This window comes from Caenorhabditis remanei, chromosome III, assembly GCF_010183535.1.
Source record: "Caenorhabditis remanei strain PX506 chromosome III, whole genome shotgun sequence".
NCBI classification, from domain to species: domain Eukaryota; kingdom Metazoa; phylum Nematoda; class Chromadorea; order Rhabditida; family Rhabditidae; genus Caenorhabditis; species Caenorhabditis remanei.
In genome coordinates, this window is record NC_071330.1 from 6,264,747 (window position 1) to 6,286,883 (window position 22,137).

General features: G+C 35.9%; 3 protein-coding genes across 3 annotated transcripts; 2 read left to right on the forward strand and 1 right to left on the reverse strand.

Moving 5' to 3' along the window:
- Nucleotides 1-1,587: 1,587 nt before the first annotated feature.
- GCK72_009414 (uncharacterized protein) lies at nt 1,588-2,996 on the forward strand (the record flags this gene model as incomplete). The annotated part of the gene is made up of 2 exons (XM_003113098.2): nt 1,588-1,789; nt 2,908-2,996. The coding sequence occupies 2 exons, from the start codon at nt 1,588-1,590 to the stop codon at nt 2,994-2,996; spliced, it is 291 nt and encodes a 96-aa protein (XP_003113146.2).
- Nucleotides 2,997-4,817: 1,821 nt separating this feature from the next.
- On the forward strand, nt 4,818-6,915 carry GCK72_009415 (uncharacterized protein; the record flags this gene model as incomplete). Its single annotated transcript, XM_003113206.2, has 9 exons — nt 4,818-4,909; nt 5,451-5,553; nt 5,599-5,682; nt 5,732-5,960; nt 6,010-6,119; nt 6,255-6,342; nt 6,391-6,512; nt 6,557-6,700; nt 6,748-6,915. 9 exons carry the CDS (start codon nt 4,818-4,820, stop codon nt 6,913-6,915), a joined length of 1,140 nt encoding a protein of 379 aa, XP_003113254.2.
- A 537-nt stretch (nt 6,916-7,452) lies between these two features.
- Nucleotides 7,453-9,323, reverse strand: GCK72_009416 (uncharacterized protein; the record flags this gene model as incomplete). Its single annotated transcript, XM_003113238.2, has 8 exons — nt 7,453-7,596; nt 7,640-7,750; nt 7,796-8,108; nt 8,153-8,607; nt 8,651-8,770; nt 8,817-9,024; nt 9,070-9,236; nt 9,303-9,323. 8 exons carry the CDS (start codon nt 9,321-9,323, stop codon nt 7,453-7,455), a joined length of 1,539 nt encoding a protein of 512 aa, XP_003113286.2.
- Nucleotides 9,324-22,137: the final 12,814 nt, after the last annotated feature.

The window sequence follows — 22,137 nt, forward strand, 5'->3', positions numbered from 1 at the left end:
AGGTTGGTTAAATCCAATCCTAAATTCATTTCAAGGATCAGAATTTTTGAATCAATAAATTGGAAAGAAATCTGATAATTCTAAAGATTCTCTTCAGCATTCCCCAGATTCCAAAACAGCAGAACTTTTGAGTTTTGGTCCAGATAATTGAGCAATTCAAAATATTCGTACATTCTCGATCAACAATAACGGCGCTCGCTAAAAATATATCAATCTTTCGCTAGTTCCTTGAGAGCTCAATTCATCTGCAGGTAAGCTTCGTTTCAAAAAACCACACTGTTTTATATTTTCCCAAACTATCCAATTCTGGATTGGCTTTTTCATGATCGCAATATTATTTGAACTCTTTTTTCCAGAACTCCGAGTTGTTAGAACCTATTCTCAAAACCAGATCAGAGTTCAGCTAAGTGATTAATTTTTGTTTATTAATAATTCTGAAAAAAAGAAATTCTGATAAACCACAGTTCTATCTATAATAAACAAATAGGAAAATAAGTTCTACCAGTTTTCTACTCTCGAGATTGAAATCTCACCAAAAATATTACATCTGCAAAACAGCTCTCCCTTAATTTAACTTCTCATTTTTATTTCCCAATTGAATCACCGTCTGAGAATTAGTCAACCAATCCAGACCACCACTTTCACATTGTGTGCAATTCAATAAAAAAATAAGTAGATACGTCTCACCTACAATTTCTTCCTCCTCCACCATTTTGTTCCTTATTATTCGTTCACATCATCTATGATATTCGAATTCATATCCACCCTCTAATTTACTTGGTCTTCACTCCCTGATTCCTTCTCAATTTGATCTAATCCCCTCTGGTGCACTTCCCTGTCTGTGAAACGTTTCGAATCATGTAGGTCATGTGAAGCCGTAGAGTTTCGAAATATCAACAAATCTTTGCAAATTTCTGAGAGAAAGATGATTTATTGCTGCTAGTCTCACAAGGTTCCAATCAGTGCATTCTCATAAATCTTCCAATTTTTTCTTTTATTATACTTCGTATCACTTGACTGATTTCAGTCCTCGTCATTTTTGGCCCAAAAAACAATGATTTTATTTTTTGACCGTACTTTTTCTCCCTGTTCCAATCAATTCCACGTCACCTCAGAATATCCACGCCTTCTCAAAATAGTCAACGGGAAGAGAGAGAGAGAGAGAGAGTTGAGTTTCCGAGACGCAGACAATTCAATTAAATCCCGGAGAGAAAAATGGGCGGAGTCGGTGTGATATGAGATATAAGGGGCAGAGGGGAGAATAGAAGTGACTAAACTCTTACTTTCTCCACCCAATATACTCGAAAATTCTCTTTTTCTCCTGATACTACTTGCCAAACAACAGTACGAGAACCCATTTGATTGAGTCAAGTTGGCGTCGATTCTCTTTTGTTTTCTCACTATTTTCCAGATATGAATCGAATTCGATTTCATATTACAGTAGTTCTAAATTATATTGATATAGTAATAATTCCATTTATTTCTCTTTCTTTTTCTCCATGTTCCTTTTTCTTCTTCTTCACAAATAACAATTCTCTTCTCCATATCATATCATTTCCAGTGGTCACCTCGCTGCAATTCGTCACAATGTCTCACAACTCCATGATCTACCTGCTTGTCGTCTTCCTCATCTTGATCTCAACAATCACCGTCGACGCGGCGAAAAAGGAGTGCTCCGGTGGTTGTGAAGAGGATGTTCCAGTCGACTTGGGACTCGTTCTTCCACCGGAACTCTACGAGTCAACTCGTCTCGCTAATCTTCTCGCGAGACCATCTTCTCAGTTCAAAAGTAAGTGTTCTTTTTTCTTCTTTCTTTCTTTTTCTTTTCTGAGTGGGTAGACAAATTGAGTTATTAAGAGGAGTCTTCATTTGAAAATATGGATGTTTTCTGGTATAAGAACATATGGCAGGTTGCTCAATGTCCATGTGACCAACGAATAGTCCAAATAAATGTAATCTTATTGTAAGCGAATGAACTGTTAACTAGTGACTAGTTAAGATTCTATCAATATATTTTCCTTTCACTTTAGGAACTTCTGGCATCCTTCTCTGGGAAGAGATTACTTTTATCAAAAAACAAGTGCCCAGTTTTCACTTTTACTCTTTCTGAACCTTCTCAACCAATTTCTACTATTCTTATCTTTGATCGAAACTCCTGAGCTTCAATCTTTCTATTCATTTACTGATAAGTTAACATGTCAAAGTTGTCAATCAAATCAGTATTAAATATAAAGTTTGATTTGAGATAATGAGCTCTTTTTGGCCGGTGCTCAGAGACCAGAAACTCGAAAATTGGATATTGAATAAACATATCGAATTAGGGAATGTACGTAACAGAGACTCTTTTCTTTGAAGTCGGACGAGAACGTTCAACTTTGTTAGCTTAATGAAATAGTTCAGAGTGCGTCGATGTGTCGTGGCTGAGCTTAAGTTCTTAAGTTTTCAAATACCATTAGTGGAACCTGATGATTATCGATAAGCTGATGAAGCTGACTTTGAGATCAAAAGAGCCACAGGAGTCAGTTAACCTGACTTGAATCATTTGATGATTCGATTTCGACTATTGTTTCTTTATTTTTAAAGCTAGGATGTCAATTAGGCATCACTAAAACGTTTTCCCTATACAAACGGTTAATTTCCCGACATAGTTCATAAGACATCTTATTAAAATATGACTATGATTCAACTCTACATAGATCTGAAATTTGTTTTTCCGTGACCTTCTTTCTCCATTAGATTAACCTCAAATTTATTTATCTCCATTTCGTTTTTCTCGAATTCTAGATGTTTGCGTAGTGATCTAATCACCTGAATTTCTCCCAATGTTTTCTCTTTTTTCCAATCAAATTTGGTCTTACCCAGTGTTTCAATCAACTTATTTTTAAAACAAAACTTATATTTTTGCAGTGAAACGAGACTACGACTTCGTTCGATTCGGAAGATCTGCTCCCATCAAAAAGGCATCGTACGACTACATTCGTTTCGGGCGAAAATGATAACAAATGACATTTCTCTGTCTCTGTAAAGTTCGTGTGCCATCTGCTCTCTCTCTCGCCTTAGATATTTCCATCCGAATATGGATCATTCCATTTGCAAATTCCTCTGTATTTCTCTTCATTCCATCGAAACGACCCTCTCTTTTTCTTGGACCATCTGAATAACTGTCTTGTGATACACGATATTCCCCTATATGAATCTTTTTGTGGATTCTCTTCTTTCTTTTCTTTTTCTTTCTCCAATAAATCGACCGTTAACACACGTTACTCCCTCTCTCGAGCTCTATGAGACACCAGATTGATTCAGAGCTCTCTGTCCTTCCGTTGTCTACTTCTTCTGATATTTACTACGGTAGATGGAAAAGAAGCAGGTGAAAATAATGAGGAGAAAATAAGGGAAAATGGAGAGAAACAGAGAGAAACGGGTGACGACGTGATTTCAGCTGTTCCACTCTCTTTCGCTTCTAGTTTTCGGATGTTTGGCGGATTGTAAAATGAAACGATTTATGAGTGAAAAAAAGAGGGAAGGAAGAGAATAATTGTGAAAATAAAGGTAGAAGAGAAACAATGAACATTCACCAATTGTTGAGTTTTCATGAACAAGAAGACAGTTTCTCGGAACATTTCATGCAAGATCTCAAGTTTTTGCTAATATTTCAGTCCTCCTATACTTAAAAGTTGGACATGCTGTTAGCTAAAAGATACTTTCACTTGGAGCTAATGTAGAGCAAAGCGGAGGGCTCAGCGGAACGTACCGGTTCAATAATTACAGTACTGGCCTTAAAATATGCGACACTTGCAGTTTTTAGTTGAAAATGGTGTACTTTGTGACTGAGACACGGACTCCCTGATAGTCTCACAATATTGATTGTTTATGGACTATACAGACCACGAGTAGAGCTTTATTTTTGTAGTTGACAACTTTTTTGTACGGGGTCATTCTAAGAAGTTATCAGTCGTCAAAGAAATTTCTCGCAATTGTTGCCCTTTTTCATTGCTAAAAGGAGAAATTTTTGAGCTGTTTACATAGACTGCCTGTAGCTTCTCAAGATGTGCCCATACAAAAAAGTTGTCAACTATAAAAATGAAGCTCTCATTATAATCTGTATAGTCCATAAACAATCAATATTGTGAGACTATCAGGGAGGGAGGCAGTCACAATATTGACAATTTTCATTTAAAAACTGCAAGTGTCGCATTCTTTATGGTCAGTACTGTACATGACTCTATGAATAATCTTCATGACATTCAACCTTTTTCCTTGGTCATCCTTTCAGTATCTTCTCTGCAACAAACATCATTCTTGTTTGATCGGTTGGAGCACACACACTCTCTAATGACGACACCAGTCACATTGTCCAAGAAATTGATAAGAAAAGAGTTGGAAGAAGGTGTTATTTGATGGAAAAGACGAGATACACGAACAAGAATACGAAGATAAGATCATCATTCAACCAAACAGCGGTTACATTGCTTATCTTGATATTATGGGCGGTGCACAGTGTGCCACGTCATCAGAATTTTTATTGATGTAGGTCAGGAACGGTTCCTTTGAGTGCAGACTCTTCTTGGTCTCTCTTTTTATATCAGCACGTGACTTCAAACTTTCTCCGAAAAGCAAAAGTACATTTTCCGGAATAATCTCTTCCAAAAAGAGCAGTCCAAACTGGTCAACTAGGTGACAAACCCTCTCTACAAAAGCCTGAAGAATGCTCTACAGAAAATAATCGTCTTATTTCTCTTCATTTCACACCTCTATAAATAGTCATCTTCGTTCTTAACTCCGTCTTTTCATTTTTTATTTTTTAAATATTTTTTCAGATGATTCGACCACTTATCCTACTAATTTCTCTACTTGGAGTATCATATGCAGCCATTCAATGCAAGGATAATAACGGGAATAACGTGGATTGGTGAGTATAAAATCCAAGTGTATTTAATTTTTTTTAAAGCAAAAATGAAGGTCTGGATGAACGGGTTCATTGCTGAATTATACTAGTTTTTGCTTTTGTTTCAGGGTCAAAATTGTCTCATAAGCAGAGTTTCATCTAAACAAAAATTAATCCTTTTTTGTACTAGCTCTCAGGGAAATAGTTGTATTTATATCATTGGCTACGTTTTTAACTGAAAACTTCACAAAAGAGAGTGTATTGACAGTTTATTGAGCGACCTGATACTTGTATCTTCTTACAGTTCAGACCATTCAGACTTCCATTTTAAAATTTTTTTATGTGCGCTCATCTGACACCCAGAAGACACAGCCTCCAATTTGTAAACTGTTCTTCAGTTCTCTCTGAATCATTATCATAAAATATTTCTAGTTTTAACTTTTCCCTTTGGCCTGTCAGAACTTATCAATGAACTTATCAAGAACATCACATTCCTCGCTAATCGGCTTTCCATACAAATCTCCGAACTGATTTTTTTCAATTTTCAAAATTTATAACTTTTCAGGTTTGTTTTCTACAAACTTCCTCATCTCTGGGACCATCCGAACAATGTTCCGATTTCAAATGGAACTGGATTCATGTATTTTGATGTAAATAATAAGAATTGGGTATGTACTTAATATCGAAGTCTCACATCAAACTTCAATTTTCAGAAATTGATGCCTCAAGGAATGGATGTACAGAACAACGCAGTTTACTACACTCTTCAGCAATACTACACATCAAATAATCAAACGGTACACTCATTTTCACTACTTTAAATGAAGCAATTCCAAATTATTTCAGACATTCCAATACTTGTATAACGACGAATGGCCAGATAGCACGATTTGGAGTAACAGTTCTGGGCATGCTAAGGGAGTTACAGTATTCGATCAATACACAGGATTCTGGATGATCCACAGTATTCCGAAATTCCCGAGTGTCGATCAGTTTAGATTCCCATCGAATGCTCATTATTACGGGCAAATGGGAATTTGTATTTCATTCAATTATGCTTCTCTTGGGGATATTGGTAAGCGAGAAATAGGGGAATGATGTAAGAGAGATATATGGATTTTCAGCTCAACAACTATTCTACTATAACACATTCACTTATAAATTCAACTTGCCACAAAGCTTTGCCAACGCTTTCCCAGTATTGAATCAATTGCAAAAATTGGAATATAATAAGGTGAGAATTAATTCTCCTGATTAGTTCTTTGCAACCAACTGAAGTGTTCATATGTTTTGGAGAAGCGCAGTGTTAAAAAATCGATCGCACAGATAAAATTGAAAACTACAGTTCTTCTAAACCTTGAATTTCCAGAGCCCTCCACTAACCTCCATCAAAGTTCTGAAATCCCTTGCTGGCCAGAATTTCAAACATTTTGCCAAAACTGGAGAATGGGGAAAAGGTATTTCTAGAAGAGTTATCTTTCCAGAATCGAATTCTCTATTTTCAGATCTTTACAACGATATCGTCGGACCAGAACTCAAATCCTCAATCAAAGTTGAAACATGGAATCACCAGAGTGGAGATGAACTCAATCTTCCATCTATGTGTGACCCGAATAAGCAACAATCGGTAAGATTTTGAGAGGGATATCATAAAAATTATTATATTTTTAGACAATGAGTGCCAAATACATTCGTCTTCCCTACGGTGTCAACTACACAAGTTATGAAGATCACTCGAAATTCGTCGTTGCTTACAGTGAAATCTCATCGAAACCAGCGATTCCATATGTTTGTATCGGAGATATTAATAGACAGGTTGGTAGGAAACTCTGAAAATAAATTCTGAAGTTATTCAATTTCAGACTCACCAACTTCATCGTGGAGGTGGAACAATGTGTATTTACAACCAAGACACGTATTTCCAATATGCGAATGTCATCGCAGAAGTAGTTTATTGTAGCAGAGCAAATGCCGAAAAGGTACACGCTTTGGAGACGAATAGATACAGAAGACACGTCGTCTCTGATTGAATTATAAATTGAATCTTCCATTGTATTGGATATATCTCTCATTTATCCATCATTTCTATCGTTTATAGCTCCAACTACCTCTGAAAATTAAGTATTGAGCAGTGGGAAAATGAGAAGGGAAAAGAGATTTTATGTAAATAATTTTGTAGATTTTTGAGCTGGTTTAATTACTTTTTGCCAGAATTCCTCGTTTTATTAGTATTCCGAAATTGTCAAAAATGAGATTTTTCAGTTGGTTCAGCCATTTTTAGTTTGTGTAATTATCCTACACTGCACAATAATGATAAGAAAAGAGAACAAGTCGGAAAATCTAAGTGTTCAATTTTCAAAATTTCTGTAGCCAATGACTTTTCTTCTCATATAATTCTCGAAATTCCCACTGCTCTTTTTCTCAATCCCACCATATTTCAGGTGACACTCATCTTCCTTCTTACTTCTATTCTTTCTTACATTTTGTGGTTGTGAATACATTTCAATATTTTACAAAATTATACAGACACTCTTTATTCTACAATATTTTCAATAACTGACAGAATACTACTGTCTATTGCTCTTCTCTTCCGAATCAAATGCAAGTTCTTTCCCTCCAACAATCACTTTCTTCGGAACAATTGTCATTGGTTTATCCGATGCTCCGAGAGCTTCACCAGCAACAATTTGCATGTCGATTGTCATTTGAACCTGGAAACGTCGCCATGAAAAACAATTAAAATTCAAAAAGTACCATATTCTTTCCGTCCGGTGTTTTTCCAAAGATGACAATTTTATTGTTTCCAGTTGATGGAATCTCTGCCGGAGGAGCAACAACACTCGTCTGTCTCGAAGCACTTGAACTCTGCAAATTATCTTTTTTCAGTTTTGTTTTCTCATTTTAACTGACCGCCGGTTTTTTTGTCCCGAATAACGACTTTGGTTGCTGCTTTATTCCAGAGCATCCAGCTGGTTGTTTCGGTTGGAAACGTCTCTGAGCGGGTGTAAGTTTCGCGACGTCATAAACAACATGACTCTGATTCGGATCAATGACATTTTGTGGAGTACGTGGAGCCACATCACTCATATTACGAGTACATTGTCCTGCTCCAGGAAAATTGTATGCTGGAGTTGGGTTTCCTTTGCGACTTTTAGATGAAAGACCGGCCGGTGGATTTCGTTTCATTGGGACATTCTTGATGGTTGGAGCTGCTGGAGGAGCACTGAAGAAAAGAAAGATTAGTTTTATATTACTTTTTGGACTCACTTATTCATGACACCTGGCAAATAAACACTATTATCTCCCTTCTTCACAACTCCAGATTGACCGAATGCAGGTGTCTGTTCCATCTTTTTCGATTTCGTCGACTTCATCGATTTTTTCGATTTTTTCGAAAAGTCAGGATCCATTCTCTCCGAAGGTTGTTTCTTAGCAACTTTTCCTGATTTTGTTGACTTCTGCGAGAGCCCCAGTTTCTTCGATTTCCCAGATTTAGTCGACTTTCCAGATGCGTCCAAACGCTTTCTTCTCTTCCCTGATTTCTTCGATTTAGTCTTTTTCGACTTTTTCGACTTGGTTGACTTTTCCGGTATCATGGAATCTTGCAATGCATCATGCTGCTTCTTCTGCTCCTCATGTCTTTTCAAAGCATTGATTTCGGCGATTGGAGAACGTCTTCTAGTTTTAGAAGCACCCGAAAGACGCGAAAGACGATTGACGCTCTGAGAAGAATAGATTAATAAGAGCACTGGTATAGATTACTACCTTCTCACTTTTCGGAATACCAGTTTTCATTGATTCCGACATTTCCGAGTTTATCGACGATTGATTGTTCAGTGGTTTTCTATCAAAACTGCTCAGTTGAGAGGCAGTTGACATGTCAGTCTGAAAATGTTTCATTCATTTTATTCTGCTCAAATTTTAAACTCACATTGGTCCAAGTAACGTTAGTAACACTTTGTGGTGTCTCCATTGACTGACTCCCACCGAGACTTTTCGTTTGTCTTCCGAAAAGACTTCCTCTTCTCAAATCATTCATAATGATTTCTGGGGACGTCGGTGCTTGAGCAGTCTTTGGAGTTGAAGTGGCCGAGCTGGCGCGTCCGGATCCAGCAGAAGTATCAGATAGACCCGAGTTGCTAAAAGGGGGGAAGTTAGAACATACAGAAAATTCTGAAACGTACGATTCAAAATCCGACGGTGTTCCTCCGATTGCCGTGTTCACCGAATTGGACAACGCAGTCGGGATCAGACGAGGATCGGTCAGAGGCTCTGCCGTCATCATGCTCAACGAACGGGCGGTTGGTGGACATACCGAACCGACACTTGATGAACTTTTCGCTTGGTTTGGCTGAAATTTAACAGGCTCAAGATGATGTTTCATTCAGACTCTCAAACAATGGAAAAGTTGTCTTACCGATTTAGACGGTTTGCTCATTTCGATATCCGAGTGGATGCTAACGAGCTCTATTGCTGTTCGATTGCAAAATGACTCATCCTTCTAAAAATTTAGTTTTTTATCTTCGATTTTTACAACAAAAAAATAGGGAATGAGGTAAATACACGTGGAAATTAATAAGCAGTTTTTGAAAACAAATTTGCGGGAGTTCAAATAAAAAGTTATCCAGTTTTATCGTACTGTTTCGAAATATTTTCGTAATCCTGCTCCTCCAAACCAAATTTTTCTAGCTTTGAACGATCCGGATAGATAGACCAGAAGAAGTTGATCTAGTTGACAAGAAATATGTGAGTTTACTAAAGAATTTGCGAGAAAACAAAATTGATAATTTCCGAATTGCTCCGTTGATGTGCCACCACTTCCATCGGATTTCTTGATCACCGAGAGATATTTTTCGGTAGCCTGATGACAAATGGCAATGGAAATTATGTCTTTCAGCATTCTTCAAAACGATGTTTAAAAGGTACAACGAAGAAAAATTTGTTTTCGACAACTTATTCCTGTTCCTATTGTATTACATTTCTATTCATTGTTCTTGAAGTTTTCTCTATTAATTGTAGCTTACCTTTGCAAAGGCGCCTTTGTAATTTCTTGTAGTCTTTTTTCTTCCCTTAGTAAATTCCTTTAGCTTTTTCTATGCTGATGTGTCTCACTCCGAGACACTCCGGTACAAGCTCGTCTTTTTTATTTTTTCTGTTGCGAAAATTGTAATTGTTTCTACATTTTTCTGTGTAGATACAGTTCCGATATAATATTTTTAGATTTCTTCGAATAATTTGGCTGAAATTTTTTTTTTAAGTACAGTATATTCGGGAACTAAACTATAAATCCTGGCAAGTTGTTTAATTTGACATTTTCTGCGACCCTTCTTCAAATCACTTTCGGAAAAGTGAGGTTGTGAAAACTTCGAAACCCAATCATTCTTCGTCAATGCAGTAATCAATGACGATTCCCCGCCCACATCATCGTTGCTATATCAGAACGTTTTTTAATTGAGAACCATGCAACCTTTTCAGTCTGAAGTGTCTCCAACCTGAAAATCTTCATGTTATAACAAAACTGAGAGTTGTCACAAAGATATCTTTATTCATGAATTCAAAATAGCGGAAAAAAAAGAGGAACATCCTCTCCTTAGATTCTCGGATTCAAAAAGATTGAAGTTCAGAGGAAGAGGAGAAGAAGGCATGAGTGAAGTGTCTCCCACAAGTATCATGTCAAACATTGTCTCTTTTATTTGTTTCAAAACACAACCTTTCTTCCTCTTTCTCTCTTCTTTTATCCTCAGAATTCCCGCTCTCATTCCATCTATTTCTAATCTTTGTCTTCTTCAGGTAACTCTTCTTATCAATTGCTCTCATCATCTTTTTCACATGAACCCAATAACCAACCAATAATTCGAATTGTTCCACGGGATACGTATGTGTGTGTGTGTAAAAGCTAATAAAAAGTTTTCAAGTATCGGAAGAAGGGATTTTTGTTCTTCTATTCTTTTTTCTTATTATTTTTCTCACCTGTTTTTTTTCTGCTTCCCACCTGACAACTATTTGAACAGCGTGTTCACAAGAACATGTAGATTCAGAGGAGTTCTTCCAAATTTTCCCGTTGTGCACGTACAGTAATATCTGTGTCAGAAAAGACGTTTTCATTAAGATGGTCTCTCAAATAAAAGAACATTCAGTTCTAGTTTTGAAGCACATTGAAAATTTTCTGCCTGAATCAGACAGTGATCTCTGTTTCAATAATTTCAGATTCCTAATGTTTCAAAGCTCAAAATTCAGTACAACTTCATTCATCACATGACTTTGATTGGTTTCATTTTTCTAATTATCAGATTTATATTAATTTCTGAAACCTGAAAGTTCAATTTCCTTTCACCTGCCATGATTTGCTTATAATTCAATTATAAACTTTAAAAATATAATTCTTACAATTAAAGAGTCCCCTTTTTCAGAACCTGAATCTTCCTTTTTCTTCTTTTTCGTCCCCTCATAATCCCATTGTGTCATCAGATTTCATGCTCGTCGGAGCATAGAGAATTCTCTCAAAAACTGACCCTAATATAGAAAAATAGTTGTTGCCACACACAAAGTGTCTCTTCTTCTTTAGAATATCCAGAATACTGTAGTAGTCATTCTTCCGTGAATTCGGAAAAGGAATTAAAGAGAAAAAAAAGAAATGAATGAACTTGTCGAGCTTTGATTTGGTCGAGTGACCACTCTCTTCTCTCCTTTATATTGTTCCCAGAAAAGAAAAACCAAAAAACCACTTGTTTTCTTTTTTTTCTATTAGTACTACAAAGCATTCCATTTATGAAAAGAAGTACCATTTTTTCTACGCAAAAGTTATATTTTCTCTTATTCCAACATCTGATAATTACCCTTTCTGCATGAGAAATGTGGGGGTGGAAAAATGAGAAAACATGAATCGGATTTCAGTTAAATTCTTTAAAAACAAATGGTAGGAAAAGAGGAGCGGCTAAAGTGGTTTTAAGTGACTCAAAATCTTATTTAGTTTTGGTTTAGTCATTGTGGAAAAGCTAAGGGAGTGATATCCCACTGACCGTGTTTACTTTTTCATTGTGAGGGGGAAGAGATTTCTGGTTGAACAGATAGTTTCTGTTAACGGTCAGTTTCAATGTTCAATGGTTCTAGCACCCAGAACTTGAACTTTTTGCAACTCATAGAACCTTCTATTTTTTGAACTCTATATTAGCGATTTTTTTTCCATTTGAACCCTGAAGTATCTATCAGTACATCGGTCATTGGTAGAAAGTTTTGTAAACAGCTCTCACTAAATTTCACTTCTACCAATCCATCATTTCAAAAACTCAGCTGGTAATCCTAGATTTTATCATGATTGATTTCAACTTCTACAACTCTTTTTTCTTATTCTAAAAATGAAACACTTTTTTGGGGGAGAAAAATATTGAAAGATGGAGATCCATGTTTATTGGGTGGACAGGGTTGCCATGTTTTGAAATATTTCTTCTTTTCTCGAGTGCTCTTCTTATACTTTTGCAATAAGGGAAAAAGAACATTTTCTTATTTTCGGTGAAGTTTTCTTATGACCTTGATTTTTTCTCTTTTTTTTTGCTCAAAAATGTTTGATAACCAGAAAGAGGCGCTTCTTCTTCTTCTTATTTTTCTCAAATTCATAAAAACGCTTGAGTAAATTCCAATTTTCATAAATTGGAATATGATTCATCGAATTTTATGCAAAAAAGTGAAAATCAAACTCAATGGACGCTGATTTTTCTACTTTTTCTTGTCCGTTTGCCCACTTTTTAAAAAGAATTTCTAGGTATTCACGGTGATTAGAACGTGACAAAAAGACTAAAAGATCACGAAGAATATCTGTTCGTTTTTTTAGTCAAGGGTTTTTTCTAAAAATCAGAATGCACTTTAGCAAAAAAAGAATTTTTAGAAGCATTAGGGGGAAAACTGAAACCCATCTTCCGCCAAAGAACTTCTATTCTAATCCTTTTTTTGAAAACCTAAGCTTCCTCATGATTCTGTTCAATGATTTCCATTTATCTTCTATTTTCTTCATTTTCATTAGAATCTTTTTCTTTTTCATATTAATTTTCCAAGTTTCATTGCAAAAAAATAATTGAAAAGAACTCCAAGAAGACTCAAAAAGGAGGTAACTTATGCACACCGATGGTTCCATTCCTGAAGAATGAATAATTGTGAGAGACCGAGAAATTGCTCATTCATCTTCTTTTCTCTATCGCAGTATTTGAACTTTTGGTTATTTTTTCGTGAGCTATGTAGCACGTCTTCAACTTTGAGTATTTTCTAATCGAGGATGGAGCATTTGGCAACATTTTGAATAGCATATATTCCGAATCCTTACTTTTTTATATTACACAAATTGAATCTTTGTCCTGTAAAAATGCCAAGATTTCGGAGAGAAAAACACTCAGATTTTCCAAAAATTCTATTGCAACATTATATTTTTCTGTTAAACTAGAGATTCAGAAAACACCAAAGTTGGTTATAAATGTATTAAAAGTGTTTTCATTATTTTAAACTATTTTCTTCTTTCCGTGATCTAGTTCCTTCTAAAAATGGACGAGATCAGAGTCGGTGATCATACACTCAAGGAATTACGTTTTCCTGTAGTGGATCAAGCTTTTATTTCTTTTTGAAATAAAATAAACATAAATTAATTCCGCATAAGTCAATCCAGTCCACATATACTTTTCGCGCCTCGAATAGAACCTTCAATCCTTTGCCATCATCTTGACGACTCCTAATACAAAATGATTGATCTCTGAGCAATCTTCACAGACAACATCCTTCCTGTTACCTCTGACACCTTTTCCCGTTTGGTCTCACGGCTCAATCCAAACATCTTCACGGCTTTTTCTAGGATTTGTGCTCTTCAAATCCCCCGCGTTTTCTTGAACTCATTTAATTGAGTCTCCGGAAACTTTCTTCCGATCTATTTAGGGACATTTTTAATTATTCTGATGCCAAAAATAAGCATGAACCTGAAAAGAAGAAGAATTCCTGAGCTCTCCTTTTCACTCTCTTTTTGATTTTATTCAAAACTTTTCTATCCGTTTTTTGAGTGGTGAATGAAACTCTTTTTGACCAACAACAAAAGAGATTCCGATTCAATTTTCTGTGAACAACAGAAACCGAAAAGAGGACTTCTTTCTGTTGTGTTGCATTTGACACGTGAGCAAAAAGTGAACTCTTAACTATTTTTTTTCTGCTAAACTTTCCCTTTTTTGAAGGATTCGTTTAGTATGTTCCCCGGATTCAGAGTATTCCAGACAAAACTTTGATTTTAAAAAATTGAAAAAATAGGAATCAAGTTTCAATTTTCACAGAATAACATGTTTTCGGGAATTAACTAATTTTCAGGATGTTTTGAGATTCTACGTATTCACATGTCATTTTGTTCGTAGGAGTAGAACATCGTTTGTTTAGTTCAATTTGTTATTCGGATCGGATCATTTTGGGCCCGAAACCCGTTTCTAATAGATCGAAGCATTCAACAAGATAGCTCGGTTTCGAAGCTTCTTGGCTTTGGCTTTACTCATTTTTTTTTTCGGAAAATCGTGTTCTGCTCTTCATCAAACCAGATTCTAGTTTCAGAATCATTTTCCCGTAACTACAGACTCTACGTACATCTGAATCATTCTGTATCTGCAAACTGCAAATCTTTATTTCCTAGAATTCGGACTTCCCAGCTGGCTGAGTTTCATTTCAACTTCAGTGAAACAAAGAAACAGAAAAGTTCTACATCACTAAATCTCAGTACTTCTGAAATGACGTCTTCTTGTATTTTGAATTTTGAATTTTGAAGTTCAGAAGGAATACAAACCACGTGACCCACACTTTTACAAATGTTTCAGAATAGTTTCGGATTTCAATTATTCTCATGTTGCATCTGAACCCTTGTTCACTTCTTCTTGTTTCTTTTTTTTTTTGTTTCACCTGTCAATTCCATCATTTCATTCTTTATCTTCTGAAACCTTCGGAATCTGAATCCGAGAAAGTTCAAATATCTTTTTTCCCCATCTTTCCACATCGTTTAAATTCAAATTCAAACTGAAAAAAACTAGAGAAGATGTCACTAAAATTTTCCCATAAAAACTGAGAAACTGAGTTTTCCACATTATACGGACACACGGCCTAAATTTGTCTTCCGCTTCTCCTTCGTCGGTGTTTGATCATTCGGAATTCGGATCAAAATGAGCTTCAGATGAAGAATTTGAAGAACTTTCAGAATGTACTTTTCTCGGAGAACAAAAAATAAAAAAGAGTCTCTACTCATCATTTTGTGTTTTAATCACGGATTGAAGTAGCTTAGTTCCAGTAAGAAACTGATGGAGAGTAGCCACGTGGGCCCGCCTTCTTTTTGGGTGAAGTCTCTGCTCTTTTTGCAGAAAAACAAGGATTTACCAACTTTGGTCTCATTTTGGAAAAAGCTACTTAGCAGTTGATGTATGTTTCACTTTTTATTTTGTTTTTCCTGGTATGACGTAGTTGGAAAAAAGGATAAGATAAGTATACGAGTATGACGATGGTTTCTCCTTTTCAGAAGTTTATAAAAAGAAAGGATTTGTGATTCTAGAAGATTCTAGTTTATAATCTATCCAATTTTCATAAGAAAAATGATTTTCCATGGAAAATTTAATTCCGCTTTACTAAATTTTCGCAAATTTGGTGACCAATTCGATGAATCAACTGAATTATCAGATCGAGAACGAGATAATGAGGACAAGGTTCCTCTGCTCCTAAGGATTGTAAGACAGTAGCCAGTTATCAAATTGAAATACATATGATCTACGACACCACTAAAATTAAAAATGTACTGTGGATTTCTGCTTCTAAAAGGAGTACCGTAAAACCTCTAATAAAGGTGCCCCCAGTAGCAGAAGTTTGGTGCACAATATCTCAACTGCATTGAGAGCTATCAAATTGTTTTCAACTGAAGAAATATTTTATAAGTACTCAGCTATATTTTGTCTGTTGGCACCTTTTTGATAACTCATTTGATATGAAAGATATACCACGTTAAACAGACATTGGTGGGGCCCCGTATTAGAGGTTTTATGGTTTATCTATTCATGAATTGAGTTTATATATTTTCCTAATCAGTAAACTTCTTCTAGAATTTGTATCTGAAACCATCCCGATATGAAAGAAACCTTTCAAATATTTTACAATTTCTTTTTGTTAGAATGGATTTGTAACATCCCGACCTCAACTTTCAATTTTTTGAAAACCCACCCGTAGTCATCTCGAATATCAAAAATCAGGAAGTAAGTCAAAGCTAAAAACTTGAAAAGAGATTTGCCAGCTCATCCTCTATTTCTATATGTAGGTGTCGTGATGTTATCATTTGAACTCTTTTTATTTCTATTGAATTCATATTTTTTATTCTCTTCCTGACTAATTTATATCATAGAGACATTCTAGTTGTCTCTGAAAGATCATAGTTCTATTATTTAACTGACAGTTGGCTGCTCTTGCGTGGCAAATGACTCAACACCTACACTTCTCTGTCTTGTACTCCCCTAATCTCTGACCTCTTCTGAAACTTCAGATGTCAATTCATTCCGAGTGATGCGCACTTCTAATTTCTTTAATTTCAAATGTTTAAACTTTTTTCTTTCAAACTTTTACCTTTTTTTACGTGACAGAACTAGATTCTGAATTCGGAATTCAGAATTTGAATTCAGAAGACCTCCTTCTCAAAACAACACAAAAACTTCCCCTTTTAGTCATCAAATCAAAAATTCTGGCGCGCACACTGATCTATCTCGATTCGAAAATTGTATTATTATAATCATAGACGCATTAATAATTGAATTGTGACCCCCGCTCACCTCTCCTCCTCCAACTTTTCGGACGTCAGAAAAGAGGCTCCTCCTTCGTTAGAAAAAAGAGATTCTCGAATTGTTTCGAGAAGAAATTCTGAATTATTACTTTATTTAGAATGCATTCAAGGCTCTTTCGGAGGTTTGATCATTTTCCGTTGTTTTTTCCTTTTCTTATTTTAACCATAATCGCCTAAAAATATGTTCGTTTTTCCTCTCCTTGCCAAGCAATTTTCTTTACTTGGTGAGGATAATCTGGCGCACCTTTGACGCTTTGAGACACCAAAATTCTGGAAAAACACTTATTTTCTGCTTTTTGGTTGTATTTTTATTGAATTAAGGTCGGGAGAAGTGTTTTTCTAACTTCCAGATTTTCAGAAATTGCTTCAAAAATGGGATTTTTTGACTCTCCTACCCTTATTTTCGGAAAAGTTCTTTCCAGGTTCCTCTTTTATTTCTAAATCTTCTCAAACATCTCTGAGACCAATCCCATACGTGAATATCATCAAAAACTTTTGAAAATCCTTCTTCGAATAATTAACTTAATACACAAAAGAGGAAACGAAGGATCTCCCATATGAATGACGTTGGAGAGACATCTATAAAAACTATACTTCTTGCTTGAAATGAGGCCAGTTATTCTGGCGGAAAGCAAGAAGAATGTTCTTTTAGGTTATAAGTTTTCAAAACTCTAATAGACGGGCACCCAATGTTTCCACTTATTTGGTGAAAACCCAATCTCTCACTCTCTCGAGTCAGACGATTCCAAAGACAAGGAAAGTCTGACACGACGTATTTCCAGAATTCGTTCTTTCAACTTCTTCTCCTAATAGAATTCTCTTCAGTTACCCTCGGTTAAACTCTCCATACTTGTTTTGTCCCACTTTTCTCCTCAAAACTCTGACCATTTTTCTACAAATCCAAGTAAACACCCTCCTCCCAAAAGGACGATTCTCCCGTGTTTTGCGTTTTGCTCATCACTTTCCCACGTGGAATTCGATGAGCACTCTTTCTTCTCAAACATTCAACTGATCACACATCGAACATAATAATTCTTTATCGTGGTGATCCTACTGCACATCCGTCTCCTCCTTCTTAAAATCCCTGTGTGTGTGGAAAATATTCGGTGAAACTTATTTGTCTCTTTCTCCATCTCTTCCTCTCTAAGCTCCACCCCTTGTGCTTTTCAAGAGAGAAAAAGGCGTCTTACTTGTTCCTGTTTTGTGCAAAAACAAGAGAGAAAAGTGACATATGTATATGAGATCCAAGTTAATTTCTCCTATGTTTTTTATCTTCCTCTTCTTTTTTCTCTCAATTACATTAGTGTCTTCCCTAGATTTCGGATTCCTTTCTGACGACTTCTCACTCTTCGATTCAGAATTTTCAGTGAATCGGAAGCAATCTGTCCCTCCCTTACTCTCTCACTGAAATATATATGCACTCTGATCTCATCTTTAAACCAAAATCAGTCTAGCGAAACTGGAATCATTCTGATTCCCCCCGCCTCCTTCGTTTTCGTTTCGTTTCTTCAGTTTTAGTATTCCAATCCCAAAAATGAGTTTCCTCTCCGTTTTTTATTGCTCAGTTGTACTATCAAACGGATTTCTCTCAAGTTGAGTGACACCGGATTTCCCCTCTTTTTTCTTGTTCTTCTTGTCACATGTGTCCCTCAAAAAGTCTCCAGATGAGATGCCACGTCATCTCTCACTTCAGAAGACTCTTTTGTTTTCTTTTTTCCAGTAAACAGCCTGTCAGTTTTTGAAATTATCACTTTGTTTTTGGTTAGCCTAAATTTCATTTCTTATGCATGATTGTACGGAACAAATTCAATCTGACCAAGGTTTTATGATGATTAGAAGTGGAAAACTCGTGGGTTAGTCATGGAACTTGAATCAGTGAAAATCTGAAAACAAAACACTGTTCGCAGTATATAAATCATGTTCGACTGCTACCTAGATCAACTTTTTACATTTTTGCAACGGCGAGCATCATGTATTCAATCCCACAAGAAAGTCCCACAGGAAAGCAAACTTCCATACAAACTTTTGACTTATCCAAAATACTTATTTTTCTTGCTCCTTTTTCTTTTTTTGTGATTCTATTCTTGACTTTCTGTCAACTTTGATTTATATTTTTCGCCTGGTTTTCAGCTTTATTCTCTAGTTTTGTGTTCCGTTTCGTTTTCTGATTAACTTCGAATTTCCGACAAAAAAGCTTATCAGTTTTTTTTTTTGGTATTTTGTTTCAAAAAGTGGGTGGGATCAGGAAGTTGGAAATTTCTGAAGGGTCTTGCAGTCAGTCTAATTCTAAGATTCAATTATTTTTCCCCAATTTTTTTGGTTCATGTCATCTGAATTTAGCATTTGATCCGGATTTTTTAAATCTGGAATCACTAACAAAATGTATGCGAAGTTTCAAGTACACTTTGTTGAATTTTTTCGAATGGCACGAGATCTAATTGGACCGCCTGAGGCCATAGGGAGCATCATCCAGTGAAAACTAATTGATCTGAAAGAGTTTCTTTCTCTTCCCACTCACCGAGATTTCAATGTTTGGTCTTGTTTAGTATCCTTGTCTATTCTGGGAAAAGGGGCGGGTCTTAGAAGATCATGATTTTAATTCAATGAAAAAGATAAACCTTCTTCTTCTTCTCCTGGAATTAAAAATGAGATGGAGAATTTGAAATGACGCTTCTTATGTTGTGAACTAATGAAGAGGTTTCCAATGGGGAAAAATAGATGGAGATTCCGAAATAGCAGAGAAAGAAGGGCTCCTCATCGAAATGGTAATTCGTTAATTTCGAAAACGAATGCGAACTGAAATTTTCTGGAAAAAGCAAAGAGCAGAGGTAGACACTCCTGAATTATCTATGAATTTCTAGAATTTCGGGACAGGAAATCTCATTCGGAATTCCGATTCGAATTCCGGCAGAGAGGGAAAGAGAAAGTTCAATTTCTTCGTCTTGATTCGTCACGCAGGAATGTGTCTAGTGACGAAAATATGACTAACGATAATATTTGAAATTTTAGTGAAAATCCTTCGAACAATATTTTCTAAAAAGGTTTGAGCCGATGATCGTTGACGAGCGCATCCTCAATTCCAACCGACTGCGGTACAAACATTTTGCAGAGCTGTCATAAAACCGACGTTTCTTTTCGTCCGCTTCTTCTTATTGAGAGTTCTGATTGACTTCGAGTTATGAATCTCAAGACGTGCTCCTACTATATTTTTTCGACTAATTTCCGATTAGACCTGAGCAGAACACATTTCCAGTCTTCCAAAATCTTTTGTAATCTTCCATCTTCCATCACCAATTATTTGTTACTAACTTCCCTGCAGTATAGCCTGAAATTTCATCTTAAAGTCATTTATCCTTCCTTCTTCTTCACAATTAAGTTATGCATTTTATCTCGTATTTCTTTTTCTTCTCGGAATGAGTTGGCAAGAGATGTAAAAAAGGTCCGAAAAATAAAGAATACCCGTCCCTTCTTCACTCTGTTGTGCTCAGTTCCATTGTGTCGTTCGTTAGAAGAAAAGGAAAAGAAAGAAGTATGAATGAAGAGTTCTTCTTTGAACTTCTCTCATACATTTTGAGATTTTTATTCTTTTTTTGAGTTGGATGTACTTTGAACTGGTCGTTGCTCGTTTTCTGAAGTTGGGTTAATGTAGATGTTGCCTCTTCTTGAAAGTCTGTCATGTCTGTCTGTATATCTGTGAGTCCAGATGTCGATTTGTCCCCGTGTGAGTCATTAATCAGCTTGAAAAGTTCTCTGTTCTTCTCTTCAAAGCGAGCAAAATCCCATCTCCATTTCCATCCACCTGCGTCCCATTTTCTGTTCCAATTTGTCTCTTTTTCCCCAAAATGTTCTTCCAAATCCCTCCGAAACATCCGCTTTTTTCTTTTTTTTCTACCCCTTTTCGTGTGTTTTGATACATATAAATGAGTGAGCCAATAAATGAAAAGTCCTCAATAAGTTTCCCTTCCGCATTCATTTTTCCCCGCCTATTTATCGGGTAATTCTGTCTCTTTTCATTCCGGAAATCTGATCTTTTCGAGGTTTATTTTCCATAAGGGTAAGGTTAAAGATTGATTGAAAACCAAGAGAAACGGATGCGTATAATTGAAAACCTCCCCAATTCATCTTTCGAACTGAAAAGGGGGCGGAGCGAGATGTCTATCCCTCTATAGTTAAAAGTAAAAATTAAGAGTGAAATTGGGAGGATTCGAAAAAGAGAAGATCTCGAGAGATTCTCAAATGATGTCAAAGAGTCAGTATCTCATTTTTCTGTTTCAACTTCCTTCTTCTTCTCTTTTTTGATCTTCCTGTCTAATTTTCTGTGTAGTTTGGGCTAAATAAGTTTTTCGAAAATCAAGAACACGATTCCTTCCATTCAAAATTATAGACAACTTTTAGATGTTTCCTCCTAAATTATAGGTGGAATTCTTCAAAGTTTATTTCCTTCCCACCAATGGTTCTTGGAATTTCAAATGTTTCGAGGTTTTGGAAATCATGAATTTACTCCCAACATTTAGCTGAAAAAAATCTGTTCACATTTACTGTAAATACTGCAATTGAAGCACACTTTTAATTAGAAGCACGTCTGTTATAGAAGCACATTTTCGGAACAATATTTGATAAGGTTTTTCGAAGTTTCTGTGATGTTTTTCAAACTTTTTCACAAAAACTATGGTTTTGATACGCATTTCGCATCTTTTCCCCCAAATATTCGTAAAATTACAGTATTTGCGGTATGTCAATTTCTCATGCTGGATGTCTATCTGTTCCTCAGTTTGTCCAGATGTTTGTATTTTTCATTCAGTTTCTAATTCAAAGAACTCTCAAAAACTTCTTTCTCCCAAGTCGTTTCAATTTCTCTGAAATTCCAGTTTTCCTATTAATCATCTTTGTTTTTCTTTGTTTTTCCAATCCATTCTTCTCCCCAATTTCCACCGAAAACTTCTTCTCCCTCCGGTGTCTCCCAGAGATTCTGTGGCCCCTCCGTCGTCGACGTCGTCAATGATTTCGGGGCTGCTCACTCACGTCTTCTTGGTATTCTGTGAAGAACACACTGAATTTCTAATTCCTTCTTTTTTGAATTATTTGTCACACCAACCTGAGATGTTGGAAGAGAAAAGGGAAAAGATGCTTCCGACCGGAGCGGCGAAAGACACCAAAAACCCGACATTTTTGAGTTTCCTCTTCTTATTTATTCCACTTTTTCACCTTATTTCAACTGCAAACATTTCGAGAATTGAACTTTGAGGTTCTTTGGTGCTCTGACTTATTTCTTTTCCGAAATAATTGAAGTTTATTCCTGGATTATAATCCTCCACATCCTTCCTCTGTCAACCTAATTTCCCTTTTCTGTTAGATCACAAATCCTTTCTTTTTCTTTTTCATTTTACACGTCTCACATTAGAATTGATGTTTTAAATTTAAATTTCTCAGAAAA